The 18,180-nt window shown below is 38.6% G+C and overlaps 1 protein-coding gene across 1 annotated transcript in view; it reads left to right on the top strand.

Annotated features, from left to right (window-relative positions):
- The first annotated feature begins 230 nt into the window (after positions 1-230).
- RAB3C (RAB3C, member RAS oncogene family) overlaps positions 231-18,180 on the top strand; it is a 119,368-nt gene continuing 101,418 nt past the window's right edge. The window contains exons 1-2 of the mRNA XM_059492146.1: positions 231-260; positions 8,031-8,258. Of these exons, the coding sequence (XP_059348129.1) occupies positions 237-260; positions 8,031-8,258 (252 nt within the window). The 5' untranslated portion in view covers positions 231-236. The remainder of the gene's footprint in view (positions 261-8,030; positions 8,259-18,180) is intronic.

Below are 18,180 nucleotides of genomic sequence, written 5' to 3'. Positions count from 1 at the left end.
CCGAGCACCTCGGGAGCTGTAGTCCCTTCACCCAGAGGCGAGGGCGGGGGACTCGGGCAACAGGACTACGGCTCCCGGGAGGTCACGGGAGGGAGGGCGGGGCAGGCCGGGGGCGGAGCGGGGACAGCTCCGGTGCTGATCTCGACGCGGGTTTGCCGCCAGAGCCGGCGGGCGGCGGCGGCTGTTGGCGTGCGGCAGCGAGCGGCAGCGGGCGGGCGGCGGGGCCGCGCCCGGCGATGAGGCACGAAGCGCCCATGCAGGTCGGTCTCCGGGCTGGAGCGCAGCGAGGGGTGCGGCGGGCGCGGTGTACCGAGAGCCGGGACGGGGCAGGAGCCCCTCCGCCCGGGCCGCCGGGCCGCCTCTGCTGCTGCGGGCAGAGGGTGAGGGACACTCTCTGCCCGTGTAGGGGGCCCGGGGCGTGTGCGAGGAGTCGTGTCCCCAGCAGGGAGGGCCCGTCGCGGGGCAGCGGGTGGGTTTCGAGTCACGCTCGGGCACATGGAGTGGTGATTTTCAGATACTGCCCCCCGAGCGCCGGGCGCAGCTCTCCTGGGACCGCCTGGCTGTCAGGCTGGGTGGTGAGCTGTACCGAGGGCCCGCCGAGGTGCACGGGAAGTTGGCACGGTCCTCCACCTGTGTAGTCATGGAGCAGTTGTCCACCTGCACCGGGGAGAGGTGGCTCATGGCTAGAGCTGGGGGAGTGGAAAAGAGGGGCCCCTTCTCAGTTTTTATGTATGGAAAGATCATTTCAAAGGTGGCTGAGGGGAGGAAAAAGTTAAGAAGTGGGACGTAATTTGTAAATTATCTCCTTTCCCAAGGAAAGAAGTGAAAACAATTTTCCTTAGTTTTTCATATCCTGTTGTCACTGGCAGTAGGTATGTCTAGACAAGGTATATTTATAGCAGACACGTCCAAACACAATGGAGATGGGCAATAGCAAGCCCTTACAGTGGGCTGCTGCTTACAGATATTTAAGAAGTTATTATAAAATTATGGTAAAAAAGGCCAAATAAAGCTATTAGATACAGGAGTTTGCATGACAATTCAGCTCCTATCATTCATCAGAATTATTAGATATGTCAATGTGAGTTCATAGTAGAAGCACTGGAGCACAAGAGCCACTAAGTCCACAGAGAATCTCAAATATACCTTTAAGTTAACTAATCTAGCTGCATCTCGAGTCTGTAGTCCTCCTTCTGCCACTCCCCCTTTTTGGAAGTTTACTGTGGAAGTTAGATACTTCGTTCACTTGCTAGTTAGATACTTACTAACCTCCAGCTAAGAGGCACTCAGTTTATGCTATTGATAAGATCCACTGTCTGCTCCAATATATATCAGTCTAAATAGCTCTTACAGCATCATGATCAGATTACTGTCCAGAGAAATAAGCTAATGTTTTGTTCACTGGATTTTTGTTTGGTTCCATTTTGTTTTTATTTCTGCCACAAGATAATACTCCTGTTAACCTTTCTGGGTGTTTTTCCATTTTAACATGGCTTTCATAAACACACTTGATCAGAATTGTCACTAATGCTGTCTCATCAGTGCCCTGGACAGTAGCATTGGTATTTCACTTAGTCTCTTAGTCTGATGCAGCTTCTTTGGCAAACAAAAAGGTACACTGTCTTTCCTAGTCTCCTGACTCTGAGTGCTGTGCTAAATAGGGTAAATGGCAGAAAGCTTTAGCCATCTCATTTTCATTCTTTCACATTCCCTAGTAAATCTAAATGTATTTCTTCCGGAGCACCTGGGCTGACACAGCGTTTTTTTTTTTTCTTTTCACAGCAGCACTATTTGGGTGGCCTCCTAATATTCTGTGTTATACTAACCCTCTTAGGACTGTATCTCATTTTGCCACTAATGCTACCTAGAGTGGGAATTAGAAATATGCTTCCTAAGATACTCTTTTTATAGACAAAGTAAATTTGGGTTAAAGAAAGAGAAATGAGGGATAATTCACGAGCTCACCACAAGAATCCAAGTTGTTAAAACTGTTTTTTACTACCTTACATTCTATTCTTCTGGGCAGCTCCTGGCAGTGTGGCTATATTCATGTTTTGTTGATATGAAGCAGGTAGAGTTTTTCTGAAGTATTTTAAACCTTACATCCCAGTTTCTCCTTGGTATTCCCCAACTTTGCCTTTCAGTGTTCTGCTTAAATAACCCCTTTGCATTTGTAACTACATGTTTTCAATAGTGCTGGGATACATTTACATATATACATGATTCTGACCCCATAATACCTTCAAGCAGATAGGCTTTTCCTAATGCTGCCAAGTACGTTAGTTTACAAGCTGTGCTCTGCAGATGGCTGGCAATCAGTAAATTCCAAATAAGTGGCCGATGCATTGTCTACTGAACCTTGCTAATTCTCATTAATTGGTTAAAAAATAAATGATTAAGATTTGTGGGAATTGGCTCAGGTCTGCATCTGTGGATAACAATGTTGAGATCACACTAAAAATACAAGAGAGTAAGCAGCTTGCCCGAGATGTAGAAAAGAAGAAAACAAAAACCATAGGACGCCTCTGAAAGAGTTAAGATTACAATCCAGTCTCTAGATTAGTCTGATATTTCACCTCAAAAGTAATTAATTTCTTCATGGCTGGGTTATTTGTCACAGTGTTCATATACATAGGGATTTTGGTAATATTTTAACTACTCTGGTGATGTAAGTTGATCTATGCTTGAAAGACAATGATGTGTGGTGAGTTTCACTCGCACATTCTACATACAGTTTGGTAAGTTAGAATAATTGAATTTTTCCATTGTACTCCCTTGTTTCAATATCCATTGATTATGTTTGGCTAATAATATTTTGCAAAAGGCAGAAAGATTGCCTTGCAAAAGGCTGCATATGCAGGAAACTCTGTTTTTACTAAAATATCAACTAATGTCAGCTGCTGTATGGAAAGAAATGTATATATTTCTACCCTGTATGTAGGAAAGAATCATTTCTCTTTCCACTGCGCCTATGTGTATATAAAGGCTGGTCAGTCAGTGCTGTTCCACTCTCATCTGACCAAAGTGATCTATTAAAAAGGACCTCAGTTACCCCACTTTCAGTGGCGGGCTTAAGAACACTAGACTTAAAGAGAGTGTTGCACTTTTAAACAACTTAAAGTTCGCTTATCCGTCTCTATCCTCACTGTGCATAGAAGGAAGACATTTTCTCTGGACTTCCTAATGATCTTTTCCTTCAAGACATGACTGTTATTAGAGTTTTTAAAAGGAACCACCCTATTTGCTAAAGACGTGAAGGAATAAATCTCAATGTTTTCAATGTCAGGCTTTTTTGCCTTTTGCACCATATTTTCCAGGGGCCAATCATCCTATACTAAGCATGCAGAGTGGGGTGCATATGTAAATGCAAACTAAAGTTGTGTGCAGGCCAGGAATGCCACAGCATCCTGCGGTGCTCAAGTAAGAAATCTGTCCAAATTGATTCTGCCAGAGAATGAGGCCTGTCAAGGCATAAAGAGTCGCATAGCCAAATGTTTTGTTATAATCATGGAAGTGGCAGGTAAACACAGTTTTTCTGTCATTTGTTCTCAACCCTGCTCTATTTTCACCTCTTCTTTTGGGATCAAGGAAACAGCTAAACATGAGACTTGGAAAGCACCTGGGTCTGAACAGAAAACTTCTTAATGATTGGACTTGCCTATGCCATTAAATAATCCATGTTTAAGGAGTTTAGAGATGTGCTGTAAGCAGGAAAGCATACAAAGCTATCCTTTATTTGTCCTTGCACCATATTCAAACTGGCAACATAACTCCTCCTTTGATAAGGAGCAAGCATGTGAGATCTCCTGTCTATCAGTTTTCTGTTCATTGTCTTGAGCTTAGACTTCTCAGTTGCTTAGACTTCTCAGTTGACTCTCAAGTCTGTCCTAAGTCCTGTAGGAAATGGTTTGACTGCTTTTGGTGCTAATCAAAATAATTTGCATTTTCTCTTCAATTTTACCAAATAAGGGCAAAATTATACTGAAGAGAAAACGCAGCGTGTTTTGTTGAAAGTGATGCTTGTTAAATGTATCCATTTAACCTTTGGGAAAAGAACTTGATCAACATAAAGATATGCATTTTACTTTATTCAAAACAGAATATCGTAACATTAAGGTTTATTTATTAAGGTTTATTTGGTTCTCATCCATGTGTAATGTTTAATTACAGGTGGGAACACAGCATTCCTAGTGATTGCTTCCAACATAACTTCCAAAGGTGGAACATTGTCACAATCTTCTTCATATTTTACATATACCTCCAATAGTAGGGAAAAGTACTGTCAGGAGTGAACTGTCATATTCTTACCTTGGGAAGTGGATTACAGTGCATTGCATACTTAATTTTTAAGTCAGCAGCTTGCATTTAAGAAAGAGAAGCGCTACAGGCTTATTCAAAAATTTCAAGAGGACCAAGCATCTTACAGTCAGCGGAAATACAGATGTATTTCTTTAGGATATCATTTAGATTGTGAGCATAGTGTGGATTGTACTTGGAAGAATTTGTCTTGTTTGCTTACTACAGAATGAGTGAGTTTGGGAAGTAATGGCAAAGTCTTAGCAACTGCACAGAGTTTGATGTTTCTTTACACTAGTGCAGGCTCATTGGGGTTATGGACAGGGAGACTGGTTCACTAGCTGAAGTTAGTCTCTCCAAACAATTTCAATTATTACCTCACTAATCCTCTTGGAGAAATTATTCCTTTCCTATGCCTTTCCTATGCCTTTTGTGTCCTGTAATAAGTGGACATACCCCTGCCCCTGAAATAAAAATAGCTTCAATTTTATGTTCAACATGCCTGTAATTCTGCCTGTGATACCACAAGTAATGACTCTGTAAGTTTACGGCACAGTGAAAGTGTTGAGTTTTAAATTTTTTTTTTTTCAGAAATGTTAAGGAAACTGCTGAATGAGTAATGCAGATAACCACACTAATATAGAGGGGCATTGAAATTCCTGTGGGTGAAATCTGTATTTAAAACTATCCACAGGAAATGCATTATTACTCAGGAAGGCTGCACAATGTACATGGTTTAGCAAGACTATTATTAGAATCCAGGTCTCCTGATTTCCTTGCTCACTGAATCATACTGTTTCTGAAGTGTTAGGCATTAAAGTATGTGGGGATGAGTTGGAAGCTTCATAGGATTCAGGGCAGCAAATGGATGAAAGCTTAAACCTCTTTTTGTAAATCTTAAGCTGGTTGAAGAAGCTATGTGAAAGGCTTCCTAGGAGATGTGGAAAGATGTGATAGGCTTCCTAGGAGGTTCAGGAAAGAATATGATATTTTTCCTTGCTACAAGGGGCAACTACTGCTTTCAGCTGCAGCACAAGAGAGGGGAGCCATAAGGGTGGTGGAACGGCCTGCTGTAGTGGTCACACATCTGGAACCCACAGCCACTGCAGTCTTTGGTCTGATAGACCTCATTGACTTGTTGTTGCAAACTCTATGTAACATCAGCATGTTATGCTGCTTTACAGCAACTTGTGAGTAGATGCATTTAATCAATATTTGATTTCCTTTTTCTTGTGTTCTAAGCAAAGAATCCCCAAATAGTTACACAATACAGGACAGTAATGAAAGTTTCTCTCTTTTCTATAGAAATAATAAAGCTGAAAGATTAGTAATGTGTATGCTTGACAGTATTCAGGTTTTAATTCTAAATATTCATTGCATAGCTGTGGAAGAAGTGAATAAATTTTAAGGCCAATGCAAACACTCAGGTTGAAATGTGTAGGTACCCAATACTACATGTAATGAAGAAGGTAATGCTGAAATAGAATTCTGAAATAAAATACTCCCTACTCCATGATTTATGAAATACAGATCTGAAACTGAATTTTCTATTAAAAACTTTGATAGAAAATTCATTGCTACTTCCAATGTCTTCTTCAGAGATTTTGGTCTTCACTCCTGTGTGCCTCTTCAGTAGCCTAAAGAAGCTGGCATCATGTTTTTGATGCTTTGAGGTAGCAGAATTATCTAAAACATTATACAGTAACTAAAATTTTGCTGAGAATGTGGGTTAGTGCACAGCTGTCATCCTGGTTCCAGTTGTCCTTTCTGATTGCCCAAATGCATTCTGAGATGTCTAAATTAGAAAGCTTTTACATGAGCTGCTTTTCTGTAAGCCTTTATGTTAGGTTATGGTGTCTGTCATTCTGTCTCAAATCAGCATGCAAAAGTGTTGTTCTTAGAACAATCATAATCAAAGAACTTCCACAGACTCTCAAAATACTTGATAATTTTTCTTGAAAACTTGGCTGAAACACTCTAAGTTCTTTATTTTTGCCATTTCTTTTTGAGCAACCTAGGTAGAACTTGGGTCACGTTTTCACTCTAATCTCTGCAATTTTCATGACAGCCTAAGGTATACTTTTCATAAATAGAATCCATGATCTTTGAAGTCCCTAGAGTAAAATAGGTTGCTCTTTTAACAGTATTCAGTAATCAGCTTACTCAGATGTTTTATATGTGCTTATTCAGATGTTTTATATGGATTAAAAACTGTATTTTAAGGACTCAGATTTCAAATGTTGGTGTCATTGGTAGGACCTTGACACAGTTGAGAGATGGGCCACTGCAAACCTCAACAAGGCCAAATACAAAATCTTACACCTGGTTCACGGCGATCCCAGGCACACCCACAGGCTGGGCAGAGAAGTGATGGAGAGCAGCCCTGAGGGGAGGGACTTGGGGGTGGTGGCTGATGAAAAACTCACCATGAGCCAGCAGTGAGTGCTCCCAGCCCAGAAAGCCACGGGAATCCTGGGCTGCATCCACAGCACCATTGGCCAGCAGATGAGAGAGGAGTTCTACCCCTCTGCTCTGCTGAGACCCCACCTGCAGCACTGCATCCAGCTCTGGGGTTCCCAGCACGATGACAAGGAGTTGTTAGAACAAGTCCAGAGGAGGGCCAGGAGGTCGGTGAGGGCTGGAGCACCCCTGCTATGAGGATGGGCTGAGCAAGCTGGGGCTGTTCAGCCTGGGGAGGAGAGGATTGTGTGGGGACCTCAGAGACACCTTCCAGTACCTGAAAGGGCCTACAGGGAAGCTGGAGAGGGATTCTCTGACAGGAACTGGAGTGACAGGGCAAGGAGGAATGGGTACACTCTGAAAGAGGGGAAGTTTAGATTAGATACTAGGAAAAAATTATTTACTGTGAGAGTAATGAGACACTGGCACAGGTTGCCCAGCGAGGTGGTGGATGCTCCAGTCTGGTTGAAAGCCAAATTAGACAAGGCCTAGAACAACCTTGTCTGGTGGGAGGTGTTCCTGGCAGGAGGATTGGGACTAGATGATCTTTAACATCCCTTCCAAACCTTAATATTATATTAATCTAACTGCCACTTATGATGATGTTGCATTAATATTGCAAATTCAAAAAACTACAGAATATACTAGTACTGGAAAAATATCAAGACTTTATTTCAGAGGTGTATATACTCACTATTGAATGGTATGGTAACTAAAAGCTGGTGAAGGAGGAAAAATACTTTGAATAAATTTTTAGGGATGGCAAAAGATAGCAACATACTTACAGTAAAATAAATGGTTCAAGAATTTTATTAGATGTAAAAATTGCTAAGCTTCTGTTTGAAAATATACCTACTGTGTCAAAAGGAAGTATTGATCTCTTATTTCTCTCTTACACAAATGAAGTGTGATTGTTTTTTGCACCATCAATTCATCACATTTTCTGAAAACAAGTATTTTTAGTGATATACCAAGAATTGTCCCAGACTTTTAGAATTCATATTATTTTTGTTTTGGTACCCGTCACCAGTCATTTTTACATCCACTATTGGTAGCAGAACTACTACTAGTTACGAGAATCACAAAAAATAATTAGATCTCTGTGCATTACTTGAAGTTCACATTGAAGCATACACATGACAAGTCTTTCAAGAAGATATTCTTCTTGAGCTTCATTGATACCTGGTACAAAAAAACTCCAATAAAATTGAAATGTTTCCATTTTTTATGATAAAAGAGACAATAAGATATTTCTTTTTTATTTTGAATTACAGATGGCATCCGTTCAAGATTCCAGATATGGCCAGAAAGATGCATCTGACCAGAACTTTGACTACATGTTCAAACTGCTCATTATCGGCAACAGCAGTGTTGGAAAAACCTCCTTTTTGTTCCGATACGCTGATGATTCCTTTACATCTGCATTTGTAAGCACGGTTGGGATCGATTTCAAAGTAAAAACCGTTTTCAAAAATGAAAAAAGAATCAAGCTACAGATTTGGGTAAGCTAAAAAATAATTCTGTGAATTAAGCAAACTGTTGTAGTTTTGATAGCATTTACACAACTGCAAGTTTGCAGTGAGTGTCATAATTCATATATTTAGAGAGTGAGAGCATAGGAATGAAATAGTAGTTAATTATTTCTTGCATAGTTTTTCTGTCTTGAATATTAGAGTGCAAACAGTATTTTTAAGATATTGAAGTACAATTCTATATCATTAATTAAATTCCTTTTGGAAATAATACAGGTCAACACATATTAATACCTGTGTATTGAAGTACAATTCTATATCATTAATTAAATTCCTTTGGAAATAATACAGGTCAACACATATTAATACCTGTGTAAACGTCTGTGCAATATGTAGACTATTTAAACTGATACATGTTATATTGAAGTACCTCGAAACATGTGTGAGCTGTAATAGTGGATGCACAACAGAAGGCATCATTTTTTGCGCTGTCATCCTGATCACCTGAAACATCTTCCATTTTCTGTTGAGGAAGGAAACTTGTGCAAAGAGATAGTGTTGCCCAGGCATACAAACCCTGTCATTCCTTGCCTATGCCTTAGAGACAGTAGAAAGATACTCAGTGGAGAAAAATGAGATGAGAGGGAATGGGTTTCCTTTTCCACCAGTTCTCATCAAAAATAAATGATAGCAAAAACTTATTCCATAGAATAATAAAATATCCTGAGTTGGGAGGTACCCCACTCCTGGGCCTGCACAGAACCAACACAACAATCACTCCATGTGCCTGATAGTTCTGTCAAAAACTTCTTGAATTCTGGCAGATTTGGTGCTGTGACCACTTCCCTGGAGAGCCTGTTCCAACACCCAAGCACCCTCTGGAAAAGGTGAAAAACCTTTTTCTAATATTCAACCTAAAGCTCCCGTGATACAGCTTCATGCCATTCCCTTGGGCTCTGTCACAGGTCACAGAGAGAAGAGGTCTGTGCTTGCCCCTCATCTTCCTCTCACGAGGAGATTGTAATGCAGTGAGGTCTCCCCTCTGTCTCCTACAGGCTGAGCAGACCAGGTGACCTCAGCTGCTCCTCATATGGCTTCCCCTCAAGGCCCTTCACCATTTCTTCTTTGTATGCTTTCTAATACCTTTCTGTCCTTTTTGTATTATGGTGGCCAAAACCACACACAGGACTTGAGGTGAAGCTGGCCAGTGCATATGCCTTGGAGTGGCTACCTGGAAGAGAGGCTAGACCAGATTAAGAGAGTAAAAGCAAGTATTTATTGAAGGCCTTCAAAGGGTGTACCTTGGGCGGTCAGACGCCTCCAAGAGGCTACACCCAAGATGGACACCGGTCAGGATCTGTTTTTCTGACAGATATGTTGGTCCATTTACATATCAGGGGTTAATCCTCCAGTTACAGCTTCAGGTAATGAAGTCATATATCCCCAATTTGCTCCTGCCCCCAACTCACTTTTGTTTGTACTTTCAGGGCCTGAGACAGTAAGGTGTCCTTCAGCTTCAGGCCTAGGGGAATTGTTTTCTCTGAGCAAAATCTGAAGACAGTAGCTAACACTCTATATAAAGTTTTAGAGTTATACATTAAAGCACTACAGAATTTGAAAAATTTATAAGCTAAAATTCTGAGGCGTCATTCCGCTGAAAGCCACAATTCCTCTAGGCCAGAGCAATGCAGAGCAAAGTAGGAGAATCTCTTCCCTTGCCCAGCTGTGCCTGGTGCACCCCAAGACATGGCTGGATTTAGGACAGATTCACTGATACATCCCCTCATTCGTGGGTGATAAGGTGATACTAAAAGGAGAGGGAGAAATAGCAAAACGTTTAGTAATGTGGAGCTAGAGCTGCAGATCTTCCTGGTGTGTTTGAGGACTTAGAGCAATGTTTCCTTTGTGAAATGTTTGTAAGAGCCTTAAACCCCAGATTTTCCTTTTAATTTTTTTTTTAATGAATAGGAATAATTTAAAATTAATTTAACAATAGGCAGCCATTTAGTCTCAGAAAATCTTCATTCAAATCTGACCAGTTCATCTAACATGATTTAAACAGCAGATAAATTGAATATTTTCTTAATATAGTACAATGGAGAATTTCCCAGGGTTCTCTAGGCTCTATCTCATTAGGTATCAGCCCTTGGTATCTCAAATAATTTATTGTTCTGTCCCCTCTAGGAACTAGAACATAAACTTTTAGACTCACAATGATTTTACGCTTAGGTTATCACTATTGTCATTATTACAACAGTGGTGTATATATATAAAACACACTTCAAACACTTAAAAAAAAATAACATGCTGATTTCATTTTAGTAGTTTAATGTTGGAGATTGCAATGACAGAACCTTATTATTTTTTTATAATGGAGCAATCAAATTGTGTTCATATTACAGTTTTTACACTGTTCTTCTTTTAATTAACAAGTAACCATTAAGGTAGGTTTTATTGCTCATGTCTTTCCTAGCAAAAGCAGCAATGTTAGTTTACAAGGTTGTCATGTGATTAGTTTGACACCAGTATATTTTTCGCCTCTCCATGTCACAAATATGTGCTTAGCTCAAAGCTGTCCGATGATCTAGATGTGTTATCCCTGGCATAGATGGGATGTAGCAGCTGTATTCTTCCCAGTTGTAGCAAAATGTATTTTGTTGTTCTTTGCATCGCATTAAAATCAGAATCCAAAGAGGCTATGACAGTTCTCGCCTGAAAAAACCAAAATTATTGAAACAAACCCAAGAGCTCTGTGTTCCTTAAGGAAGAGGAAACAGAGGATCAGAGGCTAGGAGACACCTTCCTATTTGAAGGGTCGTGTGCCAGGATGTGGGGTTAGAGACAAGACTTCAGATCACACTTTCATAGGAAAGAGTTTTAATCCAAGCCAGTACTGCATCTTTATTTGTATTGGTTGTATTTTATAGTGTTCCGCTAGATTTCTAAAGCCAGTTCTTAAAAGGCCTTGTCATTGCCAAATTAACTCAAATTTCTCTGTGCTTTTTAGATGGAGTGTTCTGTGTTGGAGCACTGTGTTGCAGTTAAACTTGCAGTAAATTCTTTGATTGTTGGACCTCTGAGACCCTCAATAAAATTAGTAAGGGATGCACAAAATCTGAAATAGAGCACTATTATCCTGTCTCCTAAGTTATATCCAGAGCAGAATTATTCTAAATAGGCATTGTCTATATTTGTAGCTTGTGTCTATATTATATTATACTTTATTTTTATTGATTATGCAAATAATATTCTAAAATGAATAGTGCTCTTGCAGAATATTCATTTCCATTTAATTAATTAATTTATTAATGAAAGACAATTTATATTAGATAGAATATAAAATCAAATTGATCATAGCAAGTGGGATTTGATGTTAAATCTGAGTAGAAGTATAAGGTTATAATACTTACATGAAGTTATAGTAATTCCCTCAAAATCAGTGACAAACTATTTGGTGGCATCATATGATAGCTGATGTTCAGCATGTGTGAAATAAAATATTATTGAAAATCTCACAGTTTTGTAAACTCAGAAGACTGCAGATGCAACTTTAAAATGTGTTTTGAATGACAAAATTAGAACTGAATTACTTTGCCATGCACTTAAGTGAAGAAATACATGGAATGATGCTGCTCTGCTATTCTTGCTTGACAGTAAAATGCAGAAATATGTAAATAGTAATGCTTTAAGTCACTGAAATTCCCTATGTAGACACACAATCAATCCAATCCAATTTTTCCTGTTACAATTTTGTACATATTCTTCTAGGTTAACGTTCCTGTTTAATGGCGCTTTCAACAAGATACTTTGTGTTCAACTTGAAGCCTGTTGGAGTTTGCAGATTCCATCAGAATGAGGTTCTCATTTGTTTGCCAGTGAAGGTTACAAGTTTGTTTAAAGTCAGCATGGGCACTCAAGGAAGCAGAGCCATTATTTAATAATAAAATTCACAGTATATTATCATGGATGAATTAGGAAGGGTTATGGGAATGAGGTAGCTGGTGTTTACACACTGGGATGCCCTGCAAGTCTTTCCTTTATTTGAGGTTTTTTCTTGCTTGGAGGCAATAGTGTCTTATTCTTGAACTGTCTTCTTTCATTTTTCAAGTCAGGGAGAAGGGCTTCATCTAGTCCTTGCTGTAATATCATTTACAAATGGTCAGAAAGAGCCTGCTGGGAGAACTGTAACATTTGCTTCTTTTTCTTCTGAGCCAAACATCTTCCTTCCACAGTATTTACTACTGGAATCGAAAGAAGTTCAGAGTTCAAGTGCTATATTGATTAGTGGTAGCACATTACCTTGTCATAGGACCACCATCTGGGCCTGAAATTTTGTTTCACAGCACGTTATAAGTGTGACAATTTCCTATGGACATTAGGAAGACAGAACATTAACATGTCTCTTTTTGAGGAAAGGAATCAAAAAAAAAATGTGCTTTACCTCAATAGGTATTGATTTCTCCATTGAAACTATACAAAAATTTGTAAAGAAAAGTTGTCTGTATGCAGCACATACCAACACAGGATAAAAGTCCATTAAAGGGCTTTAGGATGTTTTACAATGTCAAATAATAAAAAGTAATATATTTTTCTTCCATTTGTTTTGAATTAGTAATATTAAAGGAAAGAGCTGAAAGTAGAAGCTATAAGATTTTCTCACTTTCAAACTTATATTGAATTTTAAAAAATGATTTCTGAATATTAATTCAGACAAAAATACATTGTAACTAAAACTATTAAAAGCTCAAATGTGTCTAAATCAGAAAATAAAAATAAGAACCTTTTAAATCTATCTGTAGCTGTAGTGTTGTAAAGCCTTGCATTACTTTTGTGAACTGTCAATGATGTAATACAAATAACAGCCTGCAATAGTTTATGGACAAATTATAGGCTTATTCTAAACAGTAGAATTTTTTAGTTAACATGTCAAAATAAACCATAGAATAGGGAGGAAAAACTAAGGAAAAATAAAGTCCAGATACTGGCTCTTAGAAGAAAGCATAAAATTTGCCAAGACAGGTCAATATGGTGAGCTGACAGTTTAACCATACCTTGTCTTTTGCTCATTTTTAAAATTTACATGACCAGATGCCTCAGTGATTTCAAACTGATTTGAGTCCAAATTTTGGCTGAGGAGTAAAGTACCAAGTTTTCCCTCTGTGATTTGTTTATTGCACAAAAGAGTTATACTTGCATTCATACAATGATATCTGATTGTAGCACTTTGGTGCAAAGATCAAATAAGAGCACTGCACTGCCTTTTGCTGCTTAGGTGGCTTTTTTCTGGGACTAGCTGTAGACTTCAAGGACTGGGTGCAATAATCACATAGAAAGATATCCTCCTAGAGAAGACAGGATAAGCACTGCTTGTGTCAGCATTTCCTTCTCAGAAGTGTCTGTGACAGTTTCATTTGATACCCAAAATGTTGCTTCCTTCACATCAACAGCTTCTATAAATCATCATAGGGCTTAGGGACTAAGTGAGGACGAAGTTGTGTGAGCTGACTGAGAAAATGCAATGTCATCATTCAGTAACTAAAATTATTAGAACTATTAAAAAAATCTATAAATATTAGGCACCTGATTTTTTCTCTACAAACTTCCTAACAGTCCTTTAGCAGTACATAGAATTCAGATTAAAAAAAAAAAAAAAAGAGTGTAGAGTATGTGTGTGTGTGTGTGTGTGTGTGTGTGTGTGTGTGTGGTAGAAGGGTGTGTAGAGTACCAATATGCATAAATATTGTCTTGATACTGAAGTCTTTGCGGGATATTCTCCAGTAACTTAAAAGTGTGGGGGCAGTGCAATATTGCAGAAATACCCTGAAACACTGACTGGGGCTATAAGAATCAGTTCAAGAGTCACTAAATACACTGGTTCAATAGAAAGATATAAATATCTGAAGCAATATAAATATATGAAGCAATAAAAGTGGAGGTAGGAGTAGCATGTGCAGAAAGAGGATAGCAAATGTTGCAAGTATTTCATCACAGGATTTTCAGTCACATCTGTCTCATCTGAGTGTTTTTAATTCGTATGATAACCAGTGCAAACTGTATTTCTGTATTCTTTTCTCAGCTGCTGGTGTCAATGTGTAGCTCCTACTTTGAATACACAATCTTTTAAGATAATGATAGTAAATCTATTATTGAAATTGAAACTTCCTCATCTCAGCATGAAAATCAAATGTGTGTACTGTAATACATCAGACAGTGATTTGATGAGAGTAATGTAGAATCATAGAATGTGCTGAGTTGGAAAGAACCCATCAAGATTGTCAAGTCCAACTCCTGGCCCTGCTCAGGACACCTCAAGAGTTCCATCACATGCTTGAGAGCACTGTCCAAGTGGTGGTGTGACCACTTCCATGGGGACACCATTCCAGTGCTGGAATTTGAGATTTCTCTGGATTCAGCTATATTAGTAAATGAAACATTCTAAGACTGACCTTAGGCACTGGTATTCAGCTGGTATGGAATAATTTTTGTCCGTATGTATAAATTCTTTCAGTCTCTGAAAGAGAATGAACACATCCTGATCTTGTATGGGAAAGGTCTCTGTCCTGTGCGAAGTCCTGGACTCTGCCCAGGAGCTGCTAGTGCTTGTGAACTGGGTCAAAGCAGTTTGATTAAACATGATGGCAATTTCACAGCATAGACAAATTTGATAGCTTTGAAGTGCTTCTTGTTACAACTTAATTTGCTGTCACAGACATGGCCTGAGAGAGCAGCACCTCCAGGCAGACACAAGTAGGGCTGACCTGTCCACTGTGATAAGCAGTGCAATATGTTCACAAAAGTTGGTCTGTTAGAAGGTCCTGAAGGAACCATCCCCAAGAAAAGATGGTTAATTGGTAATGCAGTTTTGACAGACAGAATGCTGTAGTCATTCTGGACTTTTCCTGTTAGCTGAAACAAGGGGAAATTCTGGGAAGCTTTTGTTTAATTTCGAAGATTCTCTTCAACGGGGAAATGTTATCCAGTTCTAGCTGGATATGGTTTGCCTGAATTATTTTATTTCTCCTATTTTGCTTATTTCTACACAATATGAATCACTGAAGAGCCTGAAAGTTTTGGGGTAGGATCCTATTTTCATGCTACAGTATTATTTCATATGGTGCTTCTTACAAATTCATTGAGAGTACTTCCACTTATTTGCAAGTCATATTTGGTAGACTTTATTTTTCAGAAATACTTGTGAAATTTATTAATGACTATTTTTGCTTAATTTTTTTTCCTTTATTTTCCATAGCATCTGGAGTTGTCAACAACAGATATTGAAAATTTGTACAGTCAAAGGAAAGCCTATTATAGTACAGACAGAACTATTGTATTCAGACCTATCTTCCAACCACCAGGAGTTTTTAATCTCTGTATAGCTTTAAAGGAGTTAATTTCAGAAGTTGTATATTTCCTGAAAGTAGTGATTATTAGTCCTCTCTTTACCTTTCCCTGTTTATTCTGTGTTCTGTTTCCTGTACTTGTTTTTCTGTTTATATTAAAACTGCACCCATGGGTGCAATTCAGTTACAATTTTCCATCATCTTAGGTAGGTAGCCTAAAAAGAAATTGTTGGAAGAGATCACTTTCAGCCATTCAAGTGGCAATGAACAGTAGGAAGGGGAGATACTGCTTACCTAAAAGAAGACAAGACAGTTTGTCTTTTCTCCAAACTTTAGTACATACTGGTAATTTAAATAATCTATATAATGTATAAAATATAAATAACTACTGTAGATTCAATGTTAAAGGCAGCAGAGCAGAGGGAAATACAAGCAGAGACTGGAAAGATATGTGTGCTGCTATTGGAAGTTTGACTGCAATAGCTCATACTATGGGGCAGGATGTGAGAGAAAGCACTAAGAATCTGAGTGAAAATGGGACCAAGAGTTTATGAATAGAGGGCACCATAAACAGTGTGAAAAATGAGATACTACACTTGAGGGTTGGTATTATTTCTTTGCACACAACAAAACACTACAAAATCACACTCTAAAAGTGCTAAAAGATGTGGTACTGCAGTCCTTTACTGGAAAACCCTGAACTGTACTCACTATAATTTTTTTGCAACAAATGCTGCCTTGGGAGATATTCAATGTGTAAAAATATAGATGCATCCTTTATAAACAATACATATCTTGTAAAACAAACTGCATTTCTTGTATGGAACCAGGGTTCAATCTTCAGTACCAAAGACCTTGGTAATATGAAAGGTACATTCCATTCAGACTTCAGTCCAAAGAACACATGTTGTACACTTTATGGGACAGGCCATGTTGGCCAGTGATTGTACTTTTAAAAATTCATATGCAATTTATTTAAAATGCAGCACTGGCTGTTCAAATATTTATGAGATATTACAGTTTTATTGCTATTAAAAAGTGCCTGTCTTAAAGGTTTTAAACACTGTCTCTAAACCCAACTCGAAAAAAAGAATGGTGAGCATAAGTTCAGCACCCTATCTAGGTAGTCCTTTGTCTTTGCAGCATGTTTGCTCTAAAATGCACACCAAAGTGGTTGCAAATTCGTGGCCTCAAATAGTCTGGAGAGGAAATGTGAGTCAGTTCTGCAATGTCAGTTCTGCAACTGCAACCAGCATTAAGTTCCACTATTTTTCTCAATATTCCAACAGTTTTTTTGAAAGCCTTCTGTAGAGTCTTGGGTCAAAGATTTCTCTCTTTTAGGAAGTCCTGTGCTTTACAGAACCCTCCGATACTTCACATTGCTGGATTTAAAATAGTCTTTGATGAAGAATCCTGTTATTAGAAAAATGATACATCTGTATTCAAAGGCCTATATTAATTGGAAAGAAAAGGTGTCATTTAGCATAATTGAGATTCCAAATAAGGCTTATCTCACTGTTTAACTTCAAGCCTATGTGGAAATTCTTTAAGAGAAACTTAGCTAGTGTAAGATCCTTTTCAGAACACTTCTAGTGTTCTGGAAAATGTATCTTAGGCAGTTTTCTTCATTGGACTCCAGGGAAATGCATCCTGCCATGTTCTAGGCCAGCAAATCATCAAACTGCCACACTTCATGGTATTGCAGTTCCTGACCTGTGACCAGATTGCCTTCTGCTACAACCTTTTTATAGCTGCCTTTGCTTGCCATGTAATGATCTGCAAGTCACCAGCTTGTGGCTGTCAGAAAGCATATAGCAGTGGAAGAACTGTCATGAACCAGCACTTGCACACATGCAGATGTCATATAAATGTTACATGGGCCCCATAAAAGCTGGAGATGAGAAAAGGAAAAAGAAGATGGAAGAGTATTTAATAGCTGTGTATCTTAACATCAAGATTTTTGTTTTGTCTTGTTTTTTTCAACAGAGGACTCAGGGTGGGAAAGAAATAATAAAAGGAATGATTTTGCTATGGGATCTGGATCAATAACATTGGACTAAATTTGAAAAATAAATAAGCTATTTTATTTGTACAAGTTCAACTGAATTACGAGAATCTAACAGTATACTTTTAAACTGTCAATGTAACTTATACTTACGAAGTTATCATTTTAATAAGAAAAACTGAGCCTATTCCTAAAATAAAATTAATGTTGACAGCATTCCTAAAAGTGAAATCAACTGTGCTGTGAGGTTCTATGAACCACTTTAGCAGTAAATGATAACATCTATACAGTTGCAGTGAATCTACAAAGAAAAACAAAATAAGTGAAGCCCGTACAGGCTCTTTGCTGAATTTTAATAAGATTCATGTTGTAGATTAGAGCAAAATGTTGCACTCTTGCTGTGCAGTTGTTGCTTTGAAATCACAGGACCAGAGCCTTGGACAGGAGCCATAATGTAAATACCATGAAAATTGGAGTGTAGAGATAATATTTAAAGCTTACTTTTGCCCTCTCCTGCTGCTCAATACAAGCTGTTTCCCTGAACTATGTTAGAACATCTTGCAGTCGTTCTGAAATTATGCTGGGTTGAAAGGGACCCAAGTGACTT

The sequence above is a fragment of the Ammospiza nelsoni genome, chromosome Z, assembly GCF_027579445.1.
Source record: "Ammospiza nelsoni isolate bAmmNel1 chromosome Z, bAmmNel1.pri, whole genome shotgun sequence".
NCBI classification, from domain to species: domain Eukaryota; kingdom Metazoa; phylum Chordata; class Aves; order Passeriformes; family Passerellidae; genus Ammospiza; species Ammospiza nelsoni.
The sequence above is the reverse complement of the archived record's forward strand: the minus strand, read 5'-3'. Positions and strand labels throughout refer to the sequence as shown.